The sequence below is a fragment of the Clupea harengus genome, chromosome 4 (genome assembly GCF_900700415.2).
Source record: "Clupea harengus chromosome 4, Ch_v2.0.2, whole genome shotgun sequence".
NCBI classification, from domain to species: Eukaryota; Metazoa; Chordata; class Actinopteri; order Clupeiformes; family Clupeidae; genus Clupea; species Clupea harengus.
The window spans coordinates 22,636,105-22,662,803 of NC_045155.1; the positions used below are offsets into that span (position 1 = coordinate 22,636,105).

Here is a 26,699-nt window from a genome sequence, read left to right on the forward strand (position 1 = left end):
CACCGTAAATGTGTTATGGGGTACTGACTGTTAATGAACATTCTGGGAAATCCCAATCAATTTGTTTGTCATAATGGAGAGGAGATGTGAAAACATTTCCAGATGGCTTACATGTTAGGGCATGAACATTGTGACAGAACGTGAAAGGCACGTAATCTGACGAAACTTGACAGAAACACACTGAAGAAAATATGCTAGGTGCTGCTAATATAATATTTATGCTAAACGCCAATATGCTAGGTGCTGCTAATATTATATTTATGCTAAACGCCAATTGCAGTTAAAATGTTTGTAGCCAACCGAGTCAGGCGGCGATCGATCTGCGCAGGTTTACGTTCAGGCGAACACCCTTGGACGTTGACATACACTTTAAAATGGCGCTGTTCTCAGCGAGACTGTCCCGCAACATGTCACGTTTGCTCTTTAGAGCTCAAGTCAGTGACATGACAATTGGTTTAGGAACTTCGAAACAACTTCAGACAAGGTAGTGTAGCCTACAGATTTACTCCTTTAGGCTGGGTGAAATGTTGTTGGGTAGTGGCGTTGCTGTGAACATTTCGGAAACATTGCTGTTGTTTTCGTGAACATGTCATAGCCTATGTAGAATATGAAACTGAGTTGTTGATCAGTTTTTTGTTTTAAAGAGGTGGCGAAAGCAGGTTGTTGCTGTGACAGTGAATTCCCACCCCGACCCTAGCTAGAAATTGTATGTTCCCAGAACGTTCTGAAAACGTCGCTTTGTAACTTTCCCTGACGGTCTCGATGTGGAGTTCTTTAAATGGTGTTGCCTGGGGGACTTTCAGGGAACATTCAGAACGTCCTGAGAACGTTTATGGACCATTAGGACTACTATAGGAGGTTCCCTAAGTCATGGTATTTTATTTCCTTTCGCATAACGTTTGCAGAACCTTTAATAAACAGGAACCTTTAGAGGACCAACCTACTTTTGGTTGGCCATTTCTCTGTAACTCACCAGCTGGAAGACCGATGAGCAAAAGGCCAGCAGACCGCCAGCTTTGCGGCCAGAGAACCAACATTGGTCCATTGGCCTTTTGCTATCAGGGTCCTAGAACATTAAGAACCTTTAGTAACATTACAGGAACCTTTAAGGGACTTAGGCTAACTGTAATTAATAGTTAACAGAATATGTTATAGCCCTAGTTGTCCTTCAAATACAGTCAGAGCATTCATTAAAACGTCCATGTTTAATGTATGCCATTTCAATAAGTATTTCAGTTGACTACTTATTTATGCTAATTGTTGTATAAAAAATGTATTTCCGTTTAAATGAAAGTATGGGCAGAATGGCTATTGTATAATTGGAATTGTAAAACTTTATTTTATTTAGAGAGAGAGAGAGCGAGAGATCACTGTAATGTTTCTTAATTCCAAGAAATAAACTGGTTGCTCTTAAGTGTTATCTTTTAATGAACTAATTTTCATGCCATTACATTGGGTACTTCTTCATTTATCTTGCCCTCCTGTTATTCTCCATACATCTGTAATGCTGCCACCTACTGGCATACCCATTGAACTACTTTTCATTACATCCCCCTTTCCTAGATAGGTTAACATACTGTACACCTTTGTAACTTCAAATCTAAATGCTACTTTCATTTGTGTAACATTCAGATGTTCAGAAGTACCTGTTTTTGTTAGGTGAAAATTCACTCAAGTTATCTCAGGACTCCGGAGTTGTATATCAGTATATTTATTACAAACAATTGCAATCGGGCTCACTCACAGCTAGGGTTGGGGACCGAGAACCGGTACCAATATGGAACCGGTACCTACCCGGACCGAAATGCAACGCAGATTTCGGTGCTTCATTTCGGTGCCTGAGCCAATTGAACACAGTCGCTAGGCAGAATCCGTGGGGCACATGTAAAACTGCCCCAGCTCCCAATGTAAACTTTGTCCTGTGTCGCTCACGCTCATTGGTGTTTTCATAGCAACAGTCTTATGACAGTGAAGAGCAGGCAGCATTTCACAGAGCAAGCACAAACAGAACTAGCCATCAACCTTTTAACAGAAAAAATACCGAAAGGTAAACGGTCAAAAGTGTGGCTGTATTTTGCACAAAAAGATTCAAACATCGCGACGTCCAGCAAATGCAACAAAACAATTGCGTGAAAAGAGGGGAGAGAAGGCAAGAGTCAAAGGCAGATCAGCAACCGAAGACTGAAAGATGACAGCTAAACTTAACCTACGGTAGTCTCTTAAAGGGGCAGTACACATTTTCTCGTACTCAGTGTGTTCAAGTAACAAGATTAACTATAAACAAGATAGAAAAGATAGGTATAAACAAATCATAAAATGGTGAAATTTCATAAAATAAATGCAAACAAAATAATACATTTTTGACTCCAAAGGCAAATATGCTCATATTTTTGCAAAAGAAGTTTGAAGCTGTTTTTTGTATTTATTTATATTTATTTAAGTATACTATAAACCAGGGCTCTTCAATAGGCGGCCCTGGGGCCGGATCCGGCCCTCGAGCTGCTTTGGACTGGCCCCCGGAGTGTGCTCCGGTAGCATCATTCAGTTCGTGACTATGGCTATGGCACTCACGTGCAGTAGGTGGCGGTATTCACCCGTATATGTGGCGGTATGCACCCGTATAGGTGGCGGCATATTTTTTCCTACTCTGATATATATGGCCAGAAAACGTTTGCCTGTAAGTGTTTTCTTAAATAGTTGATCAGTTATTACTTAGAAACATTACTTCTTGTGGAAACCACTTGTAATGAACCGAAGTTTGTTCGAATTGTTTACTTTGATGAGTATGCTAATCGCTAGCGCTGTCTTTATGGAATTTCCCCTATAAGTTAGCATTAAGCTAACGTAGTTTAAACATGCAATGCTAAGTGATTGTTTTTAGAAACGAATGTAACGAGATGAGATGACTAAGATGTATTCTGTAAGTCTGCTCAGTTTTACAGTGCTTCCTAAGTAAAGATTTGAAAATAACTTCAAGCTTCAGACTTTCTCTTGGGGAAACTGTTATCTATCTGCCGAGCCAATGGCAAGGCTAGAGTGACCATGCCACACACACAGAAGCGGGGGCAGAATAGTAAAACAAAAGATTGGTGCACTTGGAATTTGTTTGCCAATTAATGAAATTCTAAACAACTGATACAGTTCACCTGAACTAAGTGATGACATTTGAAACCCATTTCCTTGATAGAATACCAAGCACTTTTAAGTTGTTACAATTCTATTCAGTTCCATGCAATGCACTTTGTTGGTGGAGATACATTTGATTCTGCCTGTTACTCAAATCAGTTTAATCTTAAATATTGAGGATAATGACCAGTAAAGTTGTGTTGGTAAAGTTGTGTACAGCTATGTACAATGAAGTGCATGTTTTTGTTCGTTAATTGCATTTCTCCAATTGTCTGTTAATATGGCTTGGTTATTGCTCACCTGGTTTGATTTTTGAATCCTTGGGCCTATGCGCCCTCTTGGGCATATGTTGTTAAGCACTTACTAAATAGAATATATTTCACTCCTTCAGTATGTTGTAATTTGTTTATTTGTTACCGTGATTACTCATATCCTCCGGCCCCTGACTTTGCCTCAGTTTAAAGAACCGGCCCCAGGTCCAAACTAATTGAAGAGCCCTGCCATAAACTGTTGTTTACAGTTAATCTAATGTTCATAGTTTGAAGTTAAAAAGTTTGAAGCCAAGTGTTTTGTATGTATTTATATTTATAATATACTTTAAACAGTTAATATATTGTTCAATTTGAAGAAAAAAAATTGCCTTGGCAATAAAAAAAGCCTTTCTTTAATGTCGTCAATCGTTGCTTTGTGCTTTAAAAAAAAAAAAGTATCGGTTCAGGCACCGTTTAGGCACCGGTATCGTTTTAAAAGTATCGGTTCAGCACCGGTATTGGACAAAACCCAAACGATACCCATCCCTACTCACAGCACAAGGATGAAAGTGAAGCAATCTCACTTACATCGCACAGGGTTTAAGATTGATCTATTTTATTTAACTCTTTATCTAACTCTGACGCCATAAATGTTTCTAACGTCAGCAAGAATAGCCACGCTCGACTAAATCCCAACTGCGTTTTCTGAAATGCAAGGATGTCAGTTTTAAATAGGGTTGAACAAACACAGATCGACCCTTCTTATCACCTCTGAGCTCACCCAAACATAGAGGTTCCCTCACTTACGCATGTAGGTCTTACACATATGCAGACTAAGTGGCGTCAGCACCTAATAATCTAAGTTACACAGAAACACAGAAAAGCCATGTTCCTGCTTACATAAGCACATGATTCATACAAGGTAATTATTAATACAAGGCACTTGATTAATACTTCATACTTGATTAAAGTCAGTTTCATATTTCCCTATCAGTTTTTTTATTTCTTTTTTTAAATGCACTCATACTTCAGGTAGCAACAGCAGAGCAGCATCTGCTAACAGACATTTATTGTTATTAGTATTCATGCCTCATACAGGTTAGAGAATCACTGCAACAATAACTCTGTATTCAGATTTGGTGATGATAAGAAGATGATATAAAGAACACTTTTTTGTCTCTCTTGTCTTAAGTAAACTGGCTGAGATTTTTTTTTGGTTCCCTTGCTTTGCAGCTCTGATGATGTTGGGGGCAGCCTTGAAATTCTTCCCCAGGTCACCCAACCGCATCATCATTTCATGACACATCTTTAACAGAAGAACATATCAATAAATAATAAATTGAACACAACCACTCTTAGGTATGTGTTGTCAGTCTCAAGTGAAATGTACTCACTAGCTGTGGAACTCCCAAGAAATGGAAACCGCTCCATCTGTTAGCCTGTTCATTTCCTCTATTCTCTGGAAAAGAGTCCTTCATCAGCTTTTTGCCCATCTCCCGATTGATGGAATGAATGTGTTCCTGGTAACTGGTCTCATCCTCACCAATTCTTTCCAGGTGTAAAACAACCTGAGAATACAGCACAACATTGCACAGCAAGTGTAAACAATCAGTAGTCACTTCTGGTGATCCCATATTTTTTTCGTTCATAAGTGGAATCTTCTCCTTCTTGAACTTATTGCGGAGGCATTTCAACAGGGTCTCCTAGACATTAAGATGCAATAAAGTAATAGTTCCTTTGTGACATTTAAGTTTTAACAAACACAGAAATACATCATAAACAAACACACTCCTTAAGTAGTAATACTGTACAAACATGTCTAGAGGAGCTGCCATCCCTTAGAAACGGAAATTTTGTGATCAGGCTCCCGAAAACATCTGCATACATTTTGTGACTGGGTTACCTAAAGACAGGGTTTGTTGGTCTCAGGGTTGCTGCTCATGGTGTTCATCTCTTTTTGTGAAGTGTGCGTTATTCTTGCACAGGTAATTTGGCACAATTTGGACCATGCCCCCCACACACACACCACCCCCCTTGGCTGTGACCTAGTCTCCAATTAAAAAGATCTGCTGTTTCAGCCAAGAACTGTTCCATTGGAGTTTTATCCACCCCTCAGGAAGTGCCGTTGAAAATGATCTGACAGTTGCATGCCCATCATCTGTTCAGGGCGACTGGGTGACCTATCACACAATGAGCCACAGCCCTGAGGAGCAGGCAGTTTCCTATGCATGATGGAGTTTAGATGTTGCACAGTCCCTGAAAAAGGAGTCAAACTTAAGTCAACTTGACCTACCTGGGTTATGTAGGACCTTGCTGCCAAGTTTCTGCAGCGAATTCTTCTTCATTGTGCAAACTAATCACAATTCCATCTCATTCGAGAAATAAGTAGTTATTTGTAGTTAGTAGTTAGTAGTTAAAAGTAATAAGTTATTCTGTTAGTAGTTACACTCAATACTCAGGAGGTGCTGAAGTGGCACGAGCAAAATGATTGAATCAAACGGTTTGCAAACAAATTTAATTCGCATGAATTACCAGCCAGTTAACCTTGGTCTGTTTTTTCTTCCCATAGATTAAGACTGTGTCAACATTTTTCAACATCGAAAGCCAGAGAAGGCCTAGGTCAAACCATCATAGTAAGACTGCAGTGGGCCAATGAAAAATATGAGCACTTTCTCCAAGAGCGCTTCCCAAACTTTTATATTCTCTACCGTACATTTCTGAATGGTAAGTTGTATACCATCATCAATTTTTCTGTTATCAATAAATGTGTCATTACTGAGTTATGGCCATATTCAGGACTTTCCCCAAGTCTGAATGTGAGCTTTAAAGCCCAATTCTGTGAGAATTGGTATTTTTTTGCTTCTTTTTAGTTTGCAGAGGCCGCATATAACAACGGTGAGTTGACTGGTTTACAGTATATATATTTACATAGTGTACATCTCACAAGGGCACTCCTGTTCAAGAGGTCTTTCTCAGCGATATTGTGAACACTCTGCTGCAAGTAGGACATTTCTTTTCAGCAGGTGAATGCCAGAAAAGGCTCCCTGTGTCATCTGAAACAGCTTTCTGACTTGCATCTGGATATTCTGTTATCATATAATAATAATAATAATAATAATAATTCATTTAATTTATAGCGCACTCTATATAAGCTGAATCGCAGAGTGCCACAGTACATAGTAAGAACAAAGTTAAAACAAACTATAATAAAATAAATGTAAAAAGTAAGAAATGCCTTTCTGAATAGAAAGGTTTTTAGGCCAGTCTTAAAAGAGTCCAGTGTCTGTGTTGCCATTAGGCGGTCAGGGAGGCTTTTCCACAGGCACGGCGCTGCCATGCAAAAGGCCCGGTCGCCCATGGTGCGGAGCTTGGTGTTGGGCACCCGGAGGAGCGAGCTGTTTGTGGATCTGAGGGTGCGGTTGGATGTTTGGGGAGGAATGAGTTCTTGTAGGTAGGGAGGTGCTGTTTAGAGTTGCCAGGATTTTTCATTGATTAAGCTGGAAAAGAACTGTGAGCGAGCATCTTTAAGGGAATTGGAGTAGGCCCTTTGATGCTCACGGAAAGCCAGTTTAAGGACAGTGAGCCCAGAGTGTCTGCAGCGTCGTTCCAGGACACGCCCAGCTGTTTTTATTTTCCGCAGCTCATGTGTGAACCAGAGAGCAGAGCGTGAGAAATTGACCTCACGTGACTTGACAGGGGCATGGAGATGTATCAGGGATGTATTATAGAGTTCCACTAATTCATCCATTGACGCAGAAGCTGGGCAGGTGATGAGCTGGAGTTCCGTGGTCATAGTGGCTGTGTCAATGCTTTTCCAGTTCCGGAAAGACATTTGACGCTTAGGTCTAATAGTAGGTAGCATAAAAGTCAAGGCCATTGAGACCACGTTGTGGTCGGACACGCCGAGATCATATACCTGTAGGTTACTGATGGGAGCAGAGTCAGTGATAACCAGATCCAGAGTGTGCCCCTTGGTGTGAGTAAGAACCTCAACATGCTGCTGCAGGCCAAGACACTCAAGCACACTCAGGAAATCTGCTGCAAACTGACAGGAGGGGTTGTCGATATGAATATAAAAATCACCGACAATGACAATGTAAGTTGACATAGTGCAGAGTGAGGTAAGCAGATCACTTACCTCAGGTAGAAAAGATGGGTTTGGTTTTGGAGGACGGTAAATGAGAAGCAGGAAAATTTGAATGCCAGGCATTCCATAGAGGAAAGATCAGGCATTGGCAGAGGAGACGGTTTTAGTTCAGCCCGGTGCATGATGGCCAGTCCAGCACCATGACCAGAGCTGCAGGCTTTCTCCATGTAGTTGTATCCAGGGGGGCATGCTTCATTAAGCACGGAGTAGTCCCCTGGTTTATGCCAGGTTTCTGTTAGGCACATGAAGTCAAGCCCTTTGTCTAGAATATGGTCGTTTATGAGGAGGGATTTATTTGTGAGGGATTATGTGTTTAGCAGCTCCATGGTGGTAGGAGACAGAGCTGAGGGTGGAAGTCTCTGCAAGCTCCGTAATACGCTGCGATCCACTCCATGTTTTCCATTGTGCCTAGTATTTGGTAGTTGGGTAGCATGATGTAGTCAATTTTTCCTATTTGTTGTCAGTACAGGAATGGGACAGCAGGGGGCGCTAGCTGCTGAATGCTGCGGTGGACTCGTAGATTCCACCGGAAGTGAGCGGAGGTCAGAGGCAGGTAGTCATTCTTGAGGACGGACACGGCGACTGCATGTCACGGTGTAGTGAATGTTTGCCGCTAGCACGCGTGAGCCTTTCGAGTTTGGGTGTAATCCATCCCTCAAGTAAAGTGATTGTCTGTTCCAGAACACATCAAAATTGTCAATAAAGCCCACGATTATCAGAGTGGATGGTGGAAACAACGGCTGAACGACTGGGGTCGTAGGGCCGGGGATACAGTGTGTGGTGGCAATGTCTCGAGGAAACAGCTGGTGGGGTTGAGTAGACCTAGGGCTGGCTGAGGAGTCTTGATGCCGCCGGCTCGTGTTTCCAGAGGCTCCCTGTTCCACCGAGAGCCGGGGAAGAGAAGTACCGTCGGGCTCAGGAGGCACCGTGGGAAAAGGCGCCGACCGCCTGGAGACTGCGTCCTGCAGCAGCCTTCGCCGGGCTGCGGAATATCCATTATGCTGTTGGCCTGGTTGATCGGACTGGACGGTAGACGCGGCGGCGGTCGGATGCTTCACCGGAGGAACCCTGGAACGCCCATTGGAGATAACTTCAGCCCCCAGGGAGGAAGCAGCCCCGACCACCTGGACACTGGCAAGCGTCCGTTGGGAGGTTGCTGGAGGTGATGTATCATCCGTCCGGGCTGACGAGGCACACGGCAGGTCCGGCTGTTTATCCTACTGGGCTGGTGGAGTGTTTGGAGGTGCTGGAGGTGATATATCATCCGTCCGGGCTGATGAGGCACACTCAACCCTGAGTAATTGGCCTGGTGAACATGTGACTACTGATAATGGTGGGGAAACAGACAAGGCTGACAAAGGTTGGGGCAAAAGCACATGGACACCAAAACATAAAGCACATGTTAACACAACAGGCAGAGAGTCTTGTATTAAATACAATAAATAGCCTAGCGTGTGTGTGCGTGTGTGCTCGTAGATCGATAACTCTATACTTACTGTTAAAAATGCCCACTTATCTGTCATTTCTTTTCCAAAGGATGCAGACAGGTAAGCTCTCTGCTCTGCTTCTCTCTTTCGACCCCCCTTTTCTGTAGCTTCGCCATCCTATTGTTAGTACTAGTACTAGTACTTAGTTAGTTAATACTATTGGTTAGCCTTTCAGCTAGCTCAAAAGCTCAAAACCCTTCAGGGGTCTATTTGCCTCACATTGCCTCACACAAGTTAATAATCAATAGATGCTGATGGCAACAGCCTAGATATCTTTCAATCATATAAAATGTGCTCATGCTACATGTAGCCTTTAGCCTCCGTCACCTTGGCCAAACCGTTTGGTTACTGCAAGGGAGAGGAGGTTGGAGTGGACAACCCTAGTGATACACTGCCCCCAATTTCTTTGGAGTTTGGAGTACGTCATTGAGCACACAAGGAGCCTGCTAGCACCTTTTGAAGTTGTTCAAATTCACAAGAATATCAGCATGCACAAATGTCTGGAAATACCCTCTGCCTCCCGAGGGTTAATACAATGCACTTATAACTGACTGGACACTGGATTGGATCTGGACTGGACTGGATTGGACTGGATTGCAATAGCTGTACTGTTCACAATTACTACTACCCCATGAAATAGTTACACTTACTCATCCAGCTCATCCTTTACCTCGACATTTTGTTGTATTTCCAATGATGTTCTCCCTCCTAACCTCACTCCTCAAGTCATGTCAATGGGTATTTCTGTCGTCCTAATAGAGCCAGGAGCAGTGCAATTGAAAGTGAAATCTGAGGTCCCTCCCTTCATCTCTCTAATCTTTCTCTCCTCAAAAATGACATGCTCAAAATGCTGTGCTGTTCTTGCAGGATTTCAACTCTTCTTTCAAGATGCCAAAGAGGTGAGGGGGATTAAGACAAGAATGCTTGCCAACAATACAGATCGCTGGACATTGCCTTATCGTGAGATGGAGAAACTCAGGCAGGTTTGTTCACTTTTGAAGCACAACTAGAACATTCTTTTATTCAAGATATCTTTATCCAAGTTTGTTTGGGCTTGGTCTACTGACTTTTTTTTCTTTACTTTCATCTTTTAGTTTCGTAGCGACATGATCATAGCCATCCCACTGCTGCTGATCTCCATACCCCCCTTTGCTAACTATGTGGTATTCATCCTAATGTGAGTGCTCATATCATGTTCTCCATGTAAACATTATGTGTATAGAAAATGCAATGTATAAATTATGTGACGAGGTGGAGGCAAAAACACGAAGCATTTTAGTATTTTTAACGTAACGGGACACCTCGAAGACCGTTATTCCACTGATACCCCAGTTTCACCTCGAAGGCCGTTATCCCACTGATACCCCAGTTTCACCTCGAAGGCCGTTATCCCCCACTTATACCCCAGTTTCCACTCTCATAAAGGGAAGCATGTGTAGCCCACAAACTAAACATTTGGTTCAGTTTAAAAAGAAGCCAACCTGTTTAGTTTGTAGTACTACTTTCTTTCGTTATGGACAAGGATAACGTTGGCTAGTTTGCTTGGTTTCAGTTGGTTCCATTGCTGCTAAGCCTGAATCCTTTAGCTTGCAAGCTGTTTCTGATTCTATGCTTGCTAGCTTGCCAGTTGCCTAGGTCTCCAGATAACATGTAATTTAATCACAGAATTGATTGCATTCACAGCACTTGACAAAATGAGAGAATACTTTTATTTTGTTCATTCATTAGCTTGCCTGACTACACATTCACTGTAGTAGTATCTATAGACAACTTTTCTTTTTATATATATATATATTTTATCTTTATTGAGGCCAACAGGTTTCAAACATTGTAGGATACTTTTCCTTTTACATCATTTCTCTTATGATTTACAGGTGCCTGATATATAGGAAAAAATAAATAAAAAGGAAAGCAAACCAAATCGGAAATATAACTACAGGGATTTTCCATCTGTGTCACTACCTCATATCAGTATCAGTTTTCTTTCCAGGCCCATTTTTTTTTATTATTATTATTTTTTTTTTACATTTTTGTATTTTTACAATAAGAACAGTTCAAACATAGGGGGAGTTTCACTATACCTGTCTGAGAGAGAATAAAGAAAGAAAAAGAAAAAAAGGACAAGCATATACATATACAAATACAGCCAAAAAAAAAATAAATATTCAAACAAAATCTGATCTTAAGCCTATATGTTCAACATACCCAGTCCATTTAGACCATATCCTAGAAAATATGACAGTCTGGATTTTGAGGGAGTAAGATAACTTTTCCATTTTATATATATCATGAACCACATCTAACCATTCTCCTATTGTAGGAGAGTCTTGTTTTAACCACCTTCTTGAGATTGCTTTTTTGCTCGCCACCAGAAGTATAAGTAACAACTTTTTATCTCTGTAATCCCAAGAGTCGAATGAGATGTTTCCTATGTATAAAGTATCAAACCTACATGGGATGATTACTTTGAAGGTTGCTTCCAAGTGAGAGTGTATTTCTTGCCAGTATGAAGTTAGTACTGGGCAATCCCAGAAGACATGAAAGTGATTGGCCTCATTTGCTCCACAGGCCCTCCAGCAGGCTGTGCTAGGTATTTGGGTCCATTGTTGTACTGGTGTTATAAAAAATCTGGACAAATTTTTCCAGCTATATTCTCGCCAAGTATTTGAGCATGTTGTTCCCCATTGTAATCTACATAAGCATTCCCAATCTTCTTCAGATATTGGAAGACCACCTTCCTTTTCCCATTTCTCCTTAATATATAGAGTGTTGTCTGGACTGGCTTGGCGCAACCCATGATATAATCTAGACACAACCTTCTTGCATATTGATGAATTGTTTGCACCTTTGAACACTTCCAAAATACCTGTCTTTTGCCCTTCTGTTGCTCTGGCTATATTTTCCTGAAAGTAGTGTCTAACCTGGAGATACCTATAGAAATCTTGGCGTTGTAGTCCATGCTCTTGTTGCAACAATTCAAAGCTCTTAAGGGTTCCTTTTTTTACAAATGTGTAGTAAGTAGTAAGCCCCCCTTTGATCCAAGTCTTAAATCTGGAGTCCAGACTATTAGGAGAGAAATCAGTGTCAAAAGCACACCATCTTAATATTTTTAGAGTATGTTCCAAATCAGAGTTTTATTGTCTTCTGCCATGTTTTCAAAGTGGTATTAATCCAAGGGTTGTTTTTATCTATCATGTTGTTCATTAGTCTATTGTCTGCCATTACAGCTGCTAAAGGAATCTGATGGGTCATATTGCTCTCTATATCTTTCCATCTTGCAGAATATGATGGGTTGCTCCAGCACACTAGAGGTCTTAATTGGGCTGCATAGTTATAGTCACGGAGACAAGGAAGGCCTAGTCCTCCACAATCTTTGTGTAACTGGAGAGTTCTATACCTAATCCTAGGTTTTTTACTTTGCCACAGGAATCTTGATATCATTTTATCCCATTCTATAAACTGTTTCATAGGTATTTCCACTGGGAGACTTTGGAAGAGGTATAACAATCTCGGCAGCACATTCATTCTTATAGATTCTACTCTGGAATTAAGGCTTAAGAATGGAATGAGGCTCCATCTCTGTATGTCAGATTTAATGTTATTGTTAAGTGGCCCATAATTCAAGGTGGACAGTTTTGAAATATCTTTTGGGAGATTAACACCAAGGTATCGTATATGGTCTGCCTCCCATGTCAGTTGGTACTTCTCTACCAAGGAACTAGGTGGATCATAATTAAAAGTAAGCACTTGTGTCTTTTGAACATTTAGTTTATATCCTGAGAGAGCACCATATTTTTCTAAAACAGTCATTAGCTTAGGGAATGTCAGAGTAGGCTGTGTTAGGTAGACTAATACATCATCAGCAAATAATGCTAGTTTATGTTCCTCAAAATGTATATTTATCCCTTTAATTTTACAATTCTGTCGTATCCATTGACTGAGTGGTTCAATAAATAATGCAAAAAGCAGGGGTGAAGCTGGACACCCCTGTCTTGTTCCACGTTCCAGGGTGAATGCTTTTGAAAGAGCACCATTGACTTTAATCCTGGCAGAAGGACTGTCATATAGGGCTTGGAATGTGTCGATGATCGATTTATGAAAGCCAAACTTTGCTAATACTTTATAAAGAAAAGACCACCTGACAGAGTCGAAGGCCTTTTCTGCATCCAGACTTATAAGCATTGCCTCTGTGCCATTTTGTATGATGTGATTAATAATGTGAAGGGTTCTTCTCAAATTGTCTTGTGTTTGCCTTTGCCTTATAAAACCAGTCTGGTCTGTGTGTATTAAATTAGGTAGAATCTTGTCTATTCTATGTGCCAATATGGATGTAAATAATTTATAGTCTACATTTAGTACGCTGATAAGGCGAAAATTACCACACTCAAACTCGTCTTTCCCTTCCTTCGGGATTAGTGAAATTATTGCTTCTTTCCAGGAGGGTGGAATTTTATTTTCCTTTAGGACCCAGTTATACGTTTCCAGTAATCTTGGGACTAACTGCTCTCGCAGGGATTTGTACCATTCGGCATTAAAGCCGTCTGGGCCAGCCGATTTATTCGCTTTTAACCTAGAGATGGCTGCGTTTAATTCCTCAGTTGTTATTTCTGATGCTAATCGTTCATTTTCTTCTTCAGAAATAGAGGGTAAGTTAAGTGAGGCCAAAAAAAATGCATCAATGTGAGGAGTATTATCAATATGTTGCTGAGAATAGAGTGTTTTGTAAAACTTTTCAAAGCTTTGCTGGATTTTTCCCAGTCTGTGTTCAATTTCCCCAGATTCTGGGTTTCGTATCTTAGAAATTGTATTGTCTGCTTGCTGCTTTTTTAGTTTGTATGCCAGAAGCTTCATTGCCTTACCTCCAACCTCATAATAACGTTGTTTTAGAAATATAAATTTCTTTTGTATTTCCTGTGTGCTCATTTCCTCTATCTCATTCCTTATCTCTTTTATTTCTTGTTTATCCCTTTCATCTAAAGTGACACTGTGAACCCTTTGTAAGTGCTTTAATTTGGTCTCAAGGTCTTGTAGCTTTTGTCTTTTAAGTTTTTTCAGCGAAGAAGTAATGGCAATGATTCTACCCCTCATAACTGCTTTGAGTGTATCCCAGAGGATACCTGGTGTCACCTCCCCATTATCATTTAGGTCAAAGAATGTGTTAATTTCTGCTGTTAAATACTCCTTGGTGTCTGGGTTGTTCAATATATCTGAATTCAGTCTCCATAGTGTAGATCGTTCTTCTCTGTTCAAGGACAGAGAAATAAATACAGGGCTATGGTCTGAAAGAGTGCCTGGGCCTATGTCACACCTCTCAATTTTGTGTAGGTCTCTGCTGAAGGTGAAAAAGTAGTCTATTCTAGTGTATACTGCATGTGGTGAGGAGTAATACGTATAATCTCGGCTATTGGGATATAATTCTCTCCATATATCTACAATGCCCAATTCTTTCATTAAGGCAGTCATTCTCCTACTTATAAGTTTAGTCTCAGACTTACCAGTTGAAACATCTAGTTTTGGATTTAGATGTATGTTAAAGTCTCCACCGCAGATAACAACCCCTTGTGCTTTTGTTGCCATCAGGTCAAATATTTTCCTTTAAAACATCCATCCACTGCCTGGAGGTGCATAAACATTTAGAAAACTTACAATTGTCCCTTCTAGTTTACCTATTATCATCACATACCTGCCTTCTGTATCGGTGAGTTCTGACATATGTTCATAATTCACTCCTCTTGCTAGCAATATAGCTACCCCTCTTTTATGTCCTGATTTGTCAGATGATGAAAATACATATTTAATACCCATTCTGTTTAGTTTGGCATGTTCAGGGGCATTTAGATGAGTTTCTTGGAGATAGGCTATTTGGACCTTGTCTTTTTTGAGTTTTGACAAAATTTTCCCTCTTTTGACTGGGTTATTTAACCCATTAACATTATATGTGGCTAATCTTATGCTTTGCATTAAGGCTTACTTCAATAGTCATGTCCTGCATTTGCGTGAAAAACTTCCCCTTTACAGTAAAGAACAACTGTATACAAACAAAACGTGAACATTTAACAAAGTAGAGAAAAAATAAAAACATAAAAACGTCTTCCACGATATGGGTCATACTTGTGACCCTCCACCAGATGATAAAAGGTGGCTTTGAGGGAAAGCCTCCCTCTCGATAAGTGGGAGGGCCCTCATAGGTGACTGCGTAGCAAAGTTCCATGTCCATTGTCCCGATTCTTAGAAATATAGCTTAGTCGCTAGGTCATAAAAAGTCACATTGCTCTATTATGGGCTAAACAGTCACATAATCAAACTCACCATTCCAGGGCGGGAGATTGAATCAGTTGGATAATCTGTTGGTATCAGGCTACTATCCACTGTCCACGTTATGGGGTGGATCATCTCTTCGAAAGGCTTGCAGCCGCTCTTTGTAGTGAGGGGTTCCAGAACTTTCCACTTGTCGGGCTCGTCCGCTTCTCTGCCAGCTTAGTTTTTGAAGGCGCTCCATCATTGTCTCAGGTTGCTTGACAGGCACGACGTTAAATCCCCTCTTAGCCAAGTCCTTCGTTGCCTCTTCCACGGTGTCATAGATCTTGTCTCCTTCCCGGTATCTCACTTTTAGCCGGGCAGGGAACAGCGTTTGAAACTTGATGTCTCGCTCCTTGAGAGCTTTTCTTACTTCAGCATATTCTTTTCGCCTTTGCAGAATGCGCGGCGGGTAGTCATTGTCAACATTAATTCGTGTTTCTTCCAATATCAAGCCCTTCTTTTGCCAAGCTTTGCTAAGTACCATCTCTTTGGTTCGGAAGCTGGCGAATTTGACAATGATAGATCTTGGCTGTGCATTTGGCGGTGGCTTAGGTCCTAGTGAGCGATGGGCTCTCTCGATTTGTAGAGTTGTTGTATCAGCAATGTCGAGGTTATCACCCAGCAGTTGTTCTACCAACTCAGTCACTGATGCACTATCCTTTTCGGCCCCTTCTGGAATCCCATATAAGCGGATGTTTACTCGTCGTGAGTGGCTCTCCTGCTCGGTTAACTTTGTCTCCATTTGAGCATGAAGTTTTAGCATTTCTGACAAAACACCCTCGACATTTTGTAATCTTTCTTCAGCCTTTTCGATTCGGTCTTCGGCCTCCTCCAGTCTATTGTTTGTTTTTGTTATTTCTCCTTTGATTTCCGCCAATTGAGATTTATTGTCCTGTCGAAAGTCTCTTTAATTCTTGGAGGATCAAAGCTAGATTAGCCGTTGGTTCTCTGTCAGGGCTAGCCGCGTAAGAATTTCCAGTTTGAGTCCCTGTTTGCCCTGTTTTTTTTTTTTATTTCTTTTCCTTCTTTTTTACCCCTAGCTGACATCCTTGCCCCTCTTACTCAATATTTTCAGTTCGTAAACGTAATTCAATGTTTAGGGAGCATGGAAAAATTTCGAATACTCGGGAGCTGTTCCTCTATGCTGCCATCTTGTCTGTGTCTTGGCCGGAAGTCTATAGACAGCTTTTCAATCAAGCATTGTTTACTATGGTTAATAAAGTTACCAGAAGTTTCCAGATCAGACCAGTTTCCAGAGCATTGATATAGAATGGTGATTAAACCTTTTTACTTGATTTATTTCCTAGGTGTACCGTTATAAAGAAATATCGGGACACCTGCCAGCCAGTCAGAAAAGAGTATGTCTTGTCTCGGGGGTATAATCACAAGTAACTCTTTGGCTATATTGTCAGAGCTTTCTCTAGCCCTCCCTAGTTTAAGGATTATCTGTTCCAATTCAGCAATGTTCTTGTTATTAGATGTGTTAATATGTGAAGCAAATGATGTGCAATTATGTTTTGTAAAACATTGTCACATCCCAGAGCATTTGAGGAGTTACAGTTGAATCAGAGTTTATCTTTACAAATTCTTTGTCAGAACTGGCAGATCAATTCTGTATTAAGATGAAGATGGACATTAAATATCCATCTCCACAGCAGAAAATGTTTAATCATGAAAGTAACAACTGGCCCGGAGTCAGAAATAATTATAGGAAATCATATATCATATATAATTGTAAAAAATCATGTATCACGTTATCAACTTTACACAGAAGAAAATATATGTCTGGGGATTCAATAAACTGTTGGCATGCCAGGCTGAGAACTACGTCCTGGGCTTCAAAAGGCTATTGTACCTTGTGCATGAATTCAGTTATTAATGAACTGAAAAACTGTCTTACCACAGTAGGAAAATGGGTAATGACTGACTGATGCAAAAGATGGCTTTAGGGTGGTGACTCAGGATTGGTTTCCCAAAAGATGGCTTTAGGGTGGTGACTAAGGATTGGTTTCCAAAAAGCATCATAATCCTAATTAGTTTGTAGAGTCCCTCTTGCGAATCATCTTACAATTTCTGAGCGTTTCCAGAAGGCATCGTAACTTGAAAACGTTTGTAGATGTACACGTGGGAGTTCGAGTTATCCTAGATCAGTCGTTCTCAAAGTGTGGTCCGCGGACGGTAATGGTAATGGTCCGCGACGGCAAAAAGTAAATTATTGCGACATTTCTAACATACAACTCAGAACGAAGAGAACAGTCAGTAGTAGCCTAATCTATTAAAGAGTTGCCTAATCTATTAACAAGGTCATGGATTGGTGGTTTAAGAGAAAATTAAATGAGAATGCCTCTGACAGACAAGGAGACGGTGCAACGACGAGATGGTTCAGCCGCAGTGGGCATCATCCCACTGCGGAGACAGCAAGATGATAACTATATTATGTGTTGTGTGACGTTGCATAATGACAACTCTTAATTATGAAAAGTTGACTACTAGGATGGCTTTATTAATGCCAGTCGGCTAGCCTACTGTTGGTAGGGAATTACTGCATTTGCGTGGTCGGTATGCGCATTGGTTGTGTTGTGTGATACATTGGCGTGTCTGAGTGTGTGATGGGAGTATGAGGCTGTGAGCGAACTACAGTTTGTAACATAACCAAGTCACGCATGGAGCAGGGTTCCAGATTCTTTGCCTAGCGCATCATATCTATAACTAGCCTACCGGTACGTAAAAAAGGACTGCTCACCCTCGAAAATCATGTGCCGCTAACAATTGTCTGGCGCCAGGTCTGGGTAGAAGGCCTGTTGTTCCGGGGATATACTATTCAGTTAGATGGTCCGCGAGTGGCTAAGTGGTCCTTGGTCTGAAAAAGTTTGAGAAACACTGTCCTAAATGGATGAGAGCTTCTTAACAGCGGCTTCTGGTGTCACCAGTGGGACGTACAGGGAAATTATGACTTACAATAAATGTATAGTTGTTATAGCAACAATACTTACTAATCCTTTATTACATTTTAATTCAGTCAATCACATTTTAGCTTTTTCAAGGTCAAACAAGTATGATTAAACTATAGACACATAATTGGCAAAGTTATATAATGAGATGTTGGCTATGTCAGTACTGATTCCATTTGTCTAAGCTTATCTTTTTGCCCCTTTTTTGAAGGGGGGCATTTTGCAGCCTACATACATTCATTAGGACCTAGGCCTAGCTCACAAGTTGGTGCAGAAAGTGGAAGAGATTAGGGAACAAAGTTCCATCACAGAGAAAAAAACGTTGAAAAAAAAAATTGAGAGCAGAGTAATGGACATATGTAACAAAACTTGTGCTGCGTCAAAATCAGCCATAGGCCTACATGTATTTATGCTTCTTATTTCCTCACTATCTTCCACAAACTCTTCCCCATCCTCAAATTCCTTCTTCAAGGATACCTAAAGGGCTCTTCCTCGGGCAGCATGCAACACTGGCTGTGGACTGACTGACGCTGCAGAGGAGGGCCTGCTCATTTTTAAGCATGGTCTTTATAGCCTAAGTCTAGTGTTTTGTAGCCTCATTAACCAGTATCACTACCTCTGCTAAATTTCAAATTATTCTCCAGATGAATAATGTAAAGGCTCTCTAGGGTTCCTGAAACTGTTTGTGTGTACATGAAAATGTACATTAGTAAATTACTCAATAAATTAATCCTTATTTTACGGACATTTACACATCAAACTATAACCTTTTGTTCTTCTGTTACATCTGTGTGGAATTAGGTACCTTTTCCCCCGGCATCTCCTAATTCGTCATTTCTGGACATCCCAGCAGCTTGTGGAGTTCCAGGCTGTGTACCACTCCCATCGAGCCCACTCCTACAGGCCTGTGATGGATGCTCTGATGCGAGCAGTTCCCTCTATAAAAGATGGTAATCTCCAGCTGTGCCTCATGGAGCTGTGCGGTAAGGTTTGTATTAGTAGGTTTATAGTGAACTTCACGTGGTATGTGTGTGTCCCTCCACATAAGGTTAACTCCTTAAGGATGGAGCCCAAAATGTTTTACCTTAATCTCCAGTTGTCCATATAAAGTTACTGAGTGTTTTCTGACATTGATTCATCACACTTCGATGAATATGTGAGTGGCTGTTTTTATGTGTGTGCAGGTGCAAAGTGGTGGTCATCCTATAGTCTCTGAAGTGCATGCACTGCGGACTCTGTTTGTTGAATCAAACCTAGGACTGAAGAGGATGTACGCAGATGACATGGTAGTGACAAAATGTGTTGCTTGTGGTTTTCTGTCCTCAAATGTAAATGAATGTATTCTTACATGCTTTAACTTCATTTTTGTTCCAGAAATCGCTATGCTCCCTACTCTTTCTTACCTCCCACCTTCCATCCTTTCTGATTGGCCTGCGACTGAATAGTCATGCCTTAGAACTAATGCACCTGGACAGAGCTCTCTCACAACTTGGCCCCAACCACCTGAGTGATGCAGAAATTAAACAGGTTAGAGGAATCTCCGTCAAAACCTTTTGAACGCCAAAGGGTTGATCAAGATTAGCTATATTTACAGCAAGAGTATTTCATGCAGTATTGATTTCCAAAACAAAACTGGTTGAGTGAAATTTCTTTTTTCTCAACTTTCATGGACATGAGCCTGCTACCCTTTTTATGGAATCTGTAAAACTGGCCTTATTTGGGCTACTTGAAGATCTATAGCAGGTATTAAAGCTATTCCATGCAATACATTTCCAATAAACTGTCAAAGGTGTGTACCACAACATTTATGGAACAGTTGCAAACTGATTCTGAACCGAATGGAAAGAGTGATATGAGGCCCTGGTGCACAACTGTGCAGGAGTATACAGATGTCAGAATCTTCAGAAGTTTCACAGGTCCCTCAGCTTGCAGCTTTATTAAATAGAAAAACACTCTTATGCTCAACAGTGAAGAAGCTCTAGAATGCTGGCCTTCTAGGTAGGGTTTCAAAGAAAAAGCCATATCCAAAGATGGCCAATGAAAGGAAAAAACTAAATTTGGTAAAACAAAACAGATGCTGGATAATTATATAATTATAATATAATATATATATATAATATAATTAAAGAAACTTAATGAAGTGTACAACAAATTAATACAATTCTGCACAAGTGCTTAAAGGTAGAGTCTACGATTCTGGCAAAAGGTTGTTGATATTTGAACCATTTACAAAGCCAGGGCTGTGTACTCTCACCAGAGATATTTTTGAGCACACACCATGGGAGCGGTGCATTTCTGGCTAACAAGAAATCGTAGGCAGTCACTGCCAGAGAGTACTCTTGTCAGAAAATGGGGGGAAAAGAGGCCTAGATAGTCCGTGAGTTGGGATCTTGTTTACCAGAACAGGGGGCGTAGTTCAGGTGACATCAGGTTACAGTTACAGATTGATTGAATGAAAGGTATTGACCATTTACGCAAGTTACTGATTAAACCACACCAAGGTTCCTGATTCAATCACACAATGGACGAATTCAAGGTCTATGGGCCACGCCTACAAATTTGATCGACACAAAACTTTGAAATGGATTGTCGGATGGAAAGTATTTGAGCAATTGTCAGAACGGTCTGAAGATGATGTACACCAAATTCCATGATAATCAGATGAACAGCCTTGCTAATTTGACTTGCACTGATTGGACCCCTAATATTAGATTAGTGAGCTTCACTGCTTGGACCCCTAATAGTGGCAAAAGTTTGAAGGATTTGAGCTTCAGATGAAAGAGAACATTGGCACATTTAGAGAAAAAGTAAAGGCACATAATGTTTCCCATTTTTAGGTTAAACAGTTTTTAGTGTATTGCTGTATGTGTCAGCTATAGTGACATCTTTAATGAAATTACACGAAATTTGGCATGCGTCCAAAGAATGTTGTAGTGTTTGTTAAGTTTGGATCTTTTCGTCAGAAGATATTGGCCATGGAGTCATTATGGGCAAGTCCTTCAAATTGGATTGACATGCAACTTTGACTAATCAAAAATCCAAGCATGATCTGCAGAGGATGCCTACCGCATTTTATGTACACCAAATTCTGAGGACTTGACTAATCACATCCAAGCTCAGCTAAAAAAGGCCAGACAACGAATGTACCAACTAAGACTGCTAGGGAAATTCAGGGTTCTCCCAATCATTCTGAAAACCTATCCCTCACTGTATGTTCAGACATAGACGTTTTATCGTCAGGCGGTATTCCGCCTAGGGGTTGTAATGAGAAAAATCACGTTTGGCTGTCAAGTAGCAAGTTCAGTTGCAGTGCAGCGCTAATATAGCATATTAGCTTGTGAACTCATGAAAATAATGATAGATGTTGCGGCTGTCACTCATGCTCTGATTTATTTATTTTATCTGATCTGATTATATCAGCCAGTTAAATCACGATCCCCACATACCAGAGGCTACTTGGCGCTTGTTTTCGAGTTCTATTTTAACTTATTAGCAGCTAGCTACTATGTGTTCTGTTGAATGTTCTGTTAAAGTTTTAGCAGCAAGCTAACAATAATGGTCGAGCGCTTCAGTTAAGATCTACAATATTCTGTTTGCCCTGACAGCGTTCGTGTAGTATATAAACAACAAACCGAGTCGATGTAGACATATAAAAGTCGTGTAAACACCTTTATTCACCTAAAATATTTCCCAGTAACAGACTCCCGAGACTCCACCATCTTGTTTTGATTTTTTTTGATTACTTCCTCCCCTCTGCACAACGTCGGCTTCCAATTCTCACACACGCCGAACTGATTGGTTACCGCGTGGTTCGCATTTGCATAAAGTTAAATAATCGCCAACTTTGAAAGGGCGGCGGAGGCGTTTCCTTGCTCAACAGGCGGGATATCGTCTCCATTCATTCCCAATGAGAGCGGGACGATTAACGTCCATGTCTGAACATACAGTGACTCTGACATCGATGCAGAGAGTAGTGCGCATAGCTGAGTGCATCTCCATGACAGCCCTCCCCTCTCTGCATGACATTTACATCAGACAAATCAGTACCTGAGCTAAAAAAAAATATATTGCGGACTCCAACCATCCCAGTAACCCATCCACAGTCTGAGAGGCTCAGGAGGAAACTCTTCCCCCAGGCCACCAGATTCCTCATTACGGACATGCCTGCCACACTATCTTCAACACAAACTCATATAATAATGTGGTTATTACTTTCCTGTAATTGGTACTAGCTGCACTGGGTACTCGAGACTTGATTAAGACATGAGATCTAGTGGCTTGACTGCAACACTGAAAACAAATATGAGTCCACTTTTTAACTGTGATGTAGTCACTTAAGTGTTCTTAAGAGTACTTAAATATCCCTTGTATTGTCAAACTGATGTGAATTCTTGCAGCCTTAAATTAAATAAAGATCTTGGATGAGTCAATTTATCTTAAGAAGAAAAAAAATATTCTGATATCAAACAGGTTGCCCAGTGATTTATAAAATCTAATTATAAAGTCTCTCTCCACAGGCATGTTACGTGAGGGGCATGAATGGTTACTCTTTAAGTTCTTCTCAATGTAGAGAGTGGCTTGCCCAGTGGATCCAGTTTTCCATCCATCTCAGAGGTTTGTCTCACATTTACCAAGTCATGTCAAGTAAAACAGTAAACAGCTGCATTGATAATGGTATCCATGGCTAAATGAGTTGAACGATCAGCTGCATTGATAATATGTTATCCATGACCACATGAGTTGAAAGATTTTGATACACAATGCAAAGTTTAACAGCCTCCCAAGACAAAGCAACCAGATAATTAGCATCACACAGCCAACACTTTCCCATGGACTAACCTGTTTACACTATGGTTGGATTTACCCATGAATGATGTTTATTATGTTGTCAGTGCACTCACACACACACACACACGGTTTCCTCCCTCTGGTGGCTTGCCAGGTTTAGGGAGGGGAAGGGTCTGTCGGTGCCGGTAGTGCCCGAGACAGGATCTTCATGAGGGTGAGGTGAGGGTGGTTCTGCCATCACCAAGAGGTTGCTTTTTGTTGGGGCAACAAACGAAACATGAGCCTAGTCTTCTTCTATCTTCTCTCCTCCTCTCCTCTCTTCCCTTTTATGTGCCAGCCATGAGTGCCCCTCCTCTGATCCCACCGGCGTGCTTGTGGTCGTAGCTTATTGGGCATAGTCTTAAGCCCCTGACACATCAAGCCAACGGTCGGCCATTGGCCAATGCTGGGCCGTCAGTGAGCGTCTGCAGCCCTAGTCTTTGCTGTGTGTCCCACACCGTTGGCACTAGTCGCTCTCCTGTCAGTGGCTTTTCGCCCCATTGAGCATGAGGATGTTGAATCGGTAAATGAAATCACTCTGATTGGCAGTTCAGCAACAAAAAAAATAGGAGGTGTCAGCACTCCAGCTCTCAACACAAGCTTAGGCAACTTTTCAATGACAATCTTCACTTCATTTCAGCCTTAATTGTTTTACACTGACAGTCTTTTTTCAATGTCAGTACTTTTCAATGTCAACTTTCTCTCTCTATTTTGGTATGGGAGGGGATGAGTTTGATGGGAGGGGCAAGAAATACAGAATGGCAATACATCTCTGATCAGGGGCGTGTCCGGGCATGTTGGGATAACAAGAAGAGAAAATCCAATGGAAGCTTTGCAGTTTAATGGGTTCAACAGTTTAGTTGGAGCCAAGAACCAAACCAGTTTGGTTGGAGCCAAGATTTAAACTAGTTGAGTTGGAGCCAAGAATCAAACTAGTTGAGTTGGAGCCAAGAATCAAACTAGTTTTTAAAATAGAACTACTGAGTTCCATTTGTGGAGACACGTTTGTGAACTGTTCAGCATTCTAGAAATCACTGGAAGTGATTTATTCTGTAAGCACACCGTTGTAGGAAGAAACTCATATTCAACAGCTATGTGTGATGATGTATTCCTCTTTGGGCCACACCAATATGTATGAATTGCTTATAAGTTAACATCAACTCATGTGAAATCAAATTCAGCTGGGTTTTTTAACATCATAAATGCCTCAGTGTGTAGGTTTTATGAAGGGAAGAAAGGACAAATGGAGTGTAGTCCAATAATACTCCCTATGTATGTCAGGGTGTCTGTTTTCAGTCCTTGCATGTTTTCTGTAAACTTTCCAATGGGGAATTAGGGATAGTGCATTCACAGAACTACCTGTATATAAAAAAAATGTCATGGCCACCTCCAACCAATCAGAATCAAGAACTTAATGTGACCATGGTAACCGATATTACTCAACATTAAGGTACAAAGGTACAAAAAGTAATTTTTGCTGTCAAGAAAGTATTTCTCAACTTGAATCTATTGTGGCAATTGCTCTGTCGTTAGCTTAGCTGTAATTTAGACTTTAACACGGTTTTAAATCAGCTAAAGCAAAGCTGGCACTGATAAGTTTGCTAGCATTCTAACTAGTGCAATATCCTGCTGTGAAAGCGTTTCTTATATTTCCGTGGGGTGAGGCTAGTGGGAACAACAGGTGTGTTTGTCCTTCATATGATCTTATAGCATCATGTTGACCATAAAACTAGTTGAACTATCCGACAATAATAACATACCTGGACATAACAGTGATTGTAGGCTGAATCCAAACAGCGCATTCCTTTTTCATCATGATGCGTACACTAAGGGCCATTGTGAGTATTGATTTATTGGTTGTTTTATTGACATTCAAACACAAACCACATAAACTTCAGCTGATACATTCAATTTGAGGATTCCAACATGAAACTATCGTTCATGGTTCAACTTTATGTAATATTTTAGGCCAACGATTCCCATTAATTAATTTAACAGATGGAAACCCTACACAAAATGGAAATGACAACGGTGTAAGAATTTTTCTTCAATAAATAAAGAGTATAACTGTTACACTGTTGGGGGATACGATGTTGATGGTAGTAATAGGGCATTCTAATAATAGCCTAATAATAATATCTCTGTGGCTCTAACTTTTTTAATGATATCATTAAATTACATTCTTGTGTCATTATAGGGTCTGGGTATTGTAGTTGTGGTTTCCAGATGGTTTAGCAGTGAATCGGATGAACACACAGCACCCAGCAATCATGTTCAACTGAAGGCATAGCTCCTGAAAGTTCCGGTTTAAGTAATACAGTTCACAGCTAATCTAGCCAAATGCTAACGGGCAGTGCACTTACCCCATATTTTTTTGTTTTATTTCAGGCCTTTAAAAAAATGTATTACAATGACAGAATAGATATTAAGATCTTTCCACTGTCTATTATTGTACAATATTATTATTGTTCCATATTATATACCATTTAGTTCATGCTTGACCAGTTGCATTTTGGTGTTAGTTATCCTCTGTTGTTTGCTAATCTCAAGTATGGATATTCTATTTCTATTTCTGCCTTTTCTGTAGAGTCAGAGACATCACTGTATCTGCACGGCATGGTTCTTCTGACAGTGAACTACCCTCAGCCCCACCAGTGCTGGCTTTCTCACAGAGACCAGGGGAACTGAACCTGAAGACAAACACAAGGATTTCTGTGTCATACTTGTTTTGTGATGTTGAGGTGTAACAACTGAAAATCAAGTTGTATTTTGATGTTGGAAACAGATCCATCCATCCTTCTGCCTGTGAAACTTAAATGAAAAAAAAACTTGGACTGTCAAAACAACAGAAGCATAATGTTCCCACGTCAGAAAAAAGAAAAACGGACAGTATCATGTTATAACGTGAAAGTACATGTTACTTTCACGTTTTTTCAAGATAAGATATTTTCACGTTGTAATGTGATCAGGACTACTCTGGCACTTGGCTCTTTGCAATGAACCACAATTAGTTCTTCTTCATGTTTGGGTTGAAACATGGCAAGATTCTGCTGTTATGTAGCGCTTGTAAATAACACGTTGTTCTAACTTTTGACATTATGAAGTGATATTGATCATTTTTTCCCCTTCCTTTGTGTGGCAGCAATATGCTGCAGTACAAAACAGAATTTCTATACATAAACAATTTTGTCGTAGCTTAAAAATATGTTGAATCTATATGTTACTATAAATTCAGTTCCACATTTAGACGGATGACAAATTATTCGAAAAAGGTGCCACTTATTTGACCATAACTGATCATAATTAGGTACTACCTATGAATGGTTAGAGATCTCATTCTGCATATAAAGAGTAGAGCTCTCCTGGATATAAAAATCACTGTATAAGGGTAATTTCCTTTCCTAATTTTGCTTGAATTTAATTTCCTTTGAATTGTATTTTATTCTCTGTACTGCTGTATTGGTGTACTGCTGTATAGGTTTTTATATACCAAATAGTTTTGATCTGTTTTCTTTTAAAAACCTGATTTTATTTAGCAGCCTCTGTGAAGCAGTTTGTAACGTGGATTTTGAATAGTGCTATATAAATAAAGATTATTGTTATAAATATA

The 26,699-nt window shown here is 40.5% G+C and overlaps 1 protein-coding gene across 3 annotated transcripts; it reads left to right on the plus strand.

Moving 5' to 3' along the window:
• The first annotated feature begins 309 nt into the window (after window positions 1-309).
• letmd1 (LETM1 domain containing 1) lies at window positions 310-26,699 on the plus strand. 3 transcript variants are annotated; one of them, XM_012820784.3, is made up of 9 exons: window positions 310-484; window positions 5,947-6,101; window positions 9,879-9,994; window positions 10,106-10,188; window positions 19,064-19,250; window positions 19,447-19,548; window positions 19,637-19,789; window positions 22,780-22,876; window positions 25,677-26,699. In XM_012820784.3, the coding sequence occupies exons 1-9, from the start codon at window positions 375-377 to the stop codon at window positions 25,775-25,777; spliced, it is 1,104 nt and encodes a 367-aa protein (XP_012676238.1). In that variant the 5' UTR covers window positions 310-374; the 3' UTR covers window positions 25,778-26,699. The 3 variants fall into 3 exon arrangements, with proteins under 3 accessions (XP_012676238.1, XP_012676239.1, XP_031422661.1); XM_031566801.1 differs by lacking the exon at window positions 310-484 and adding an exon at window positions 6,248-6,272 and having other exon boundaries at window positions 6,013-6,101; XM_012820785.3 differs by lacking the exon at window positions 22,780-22,876.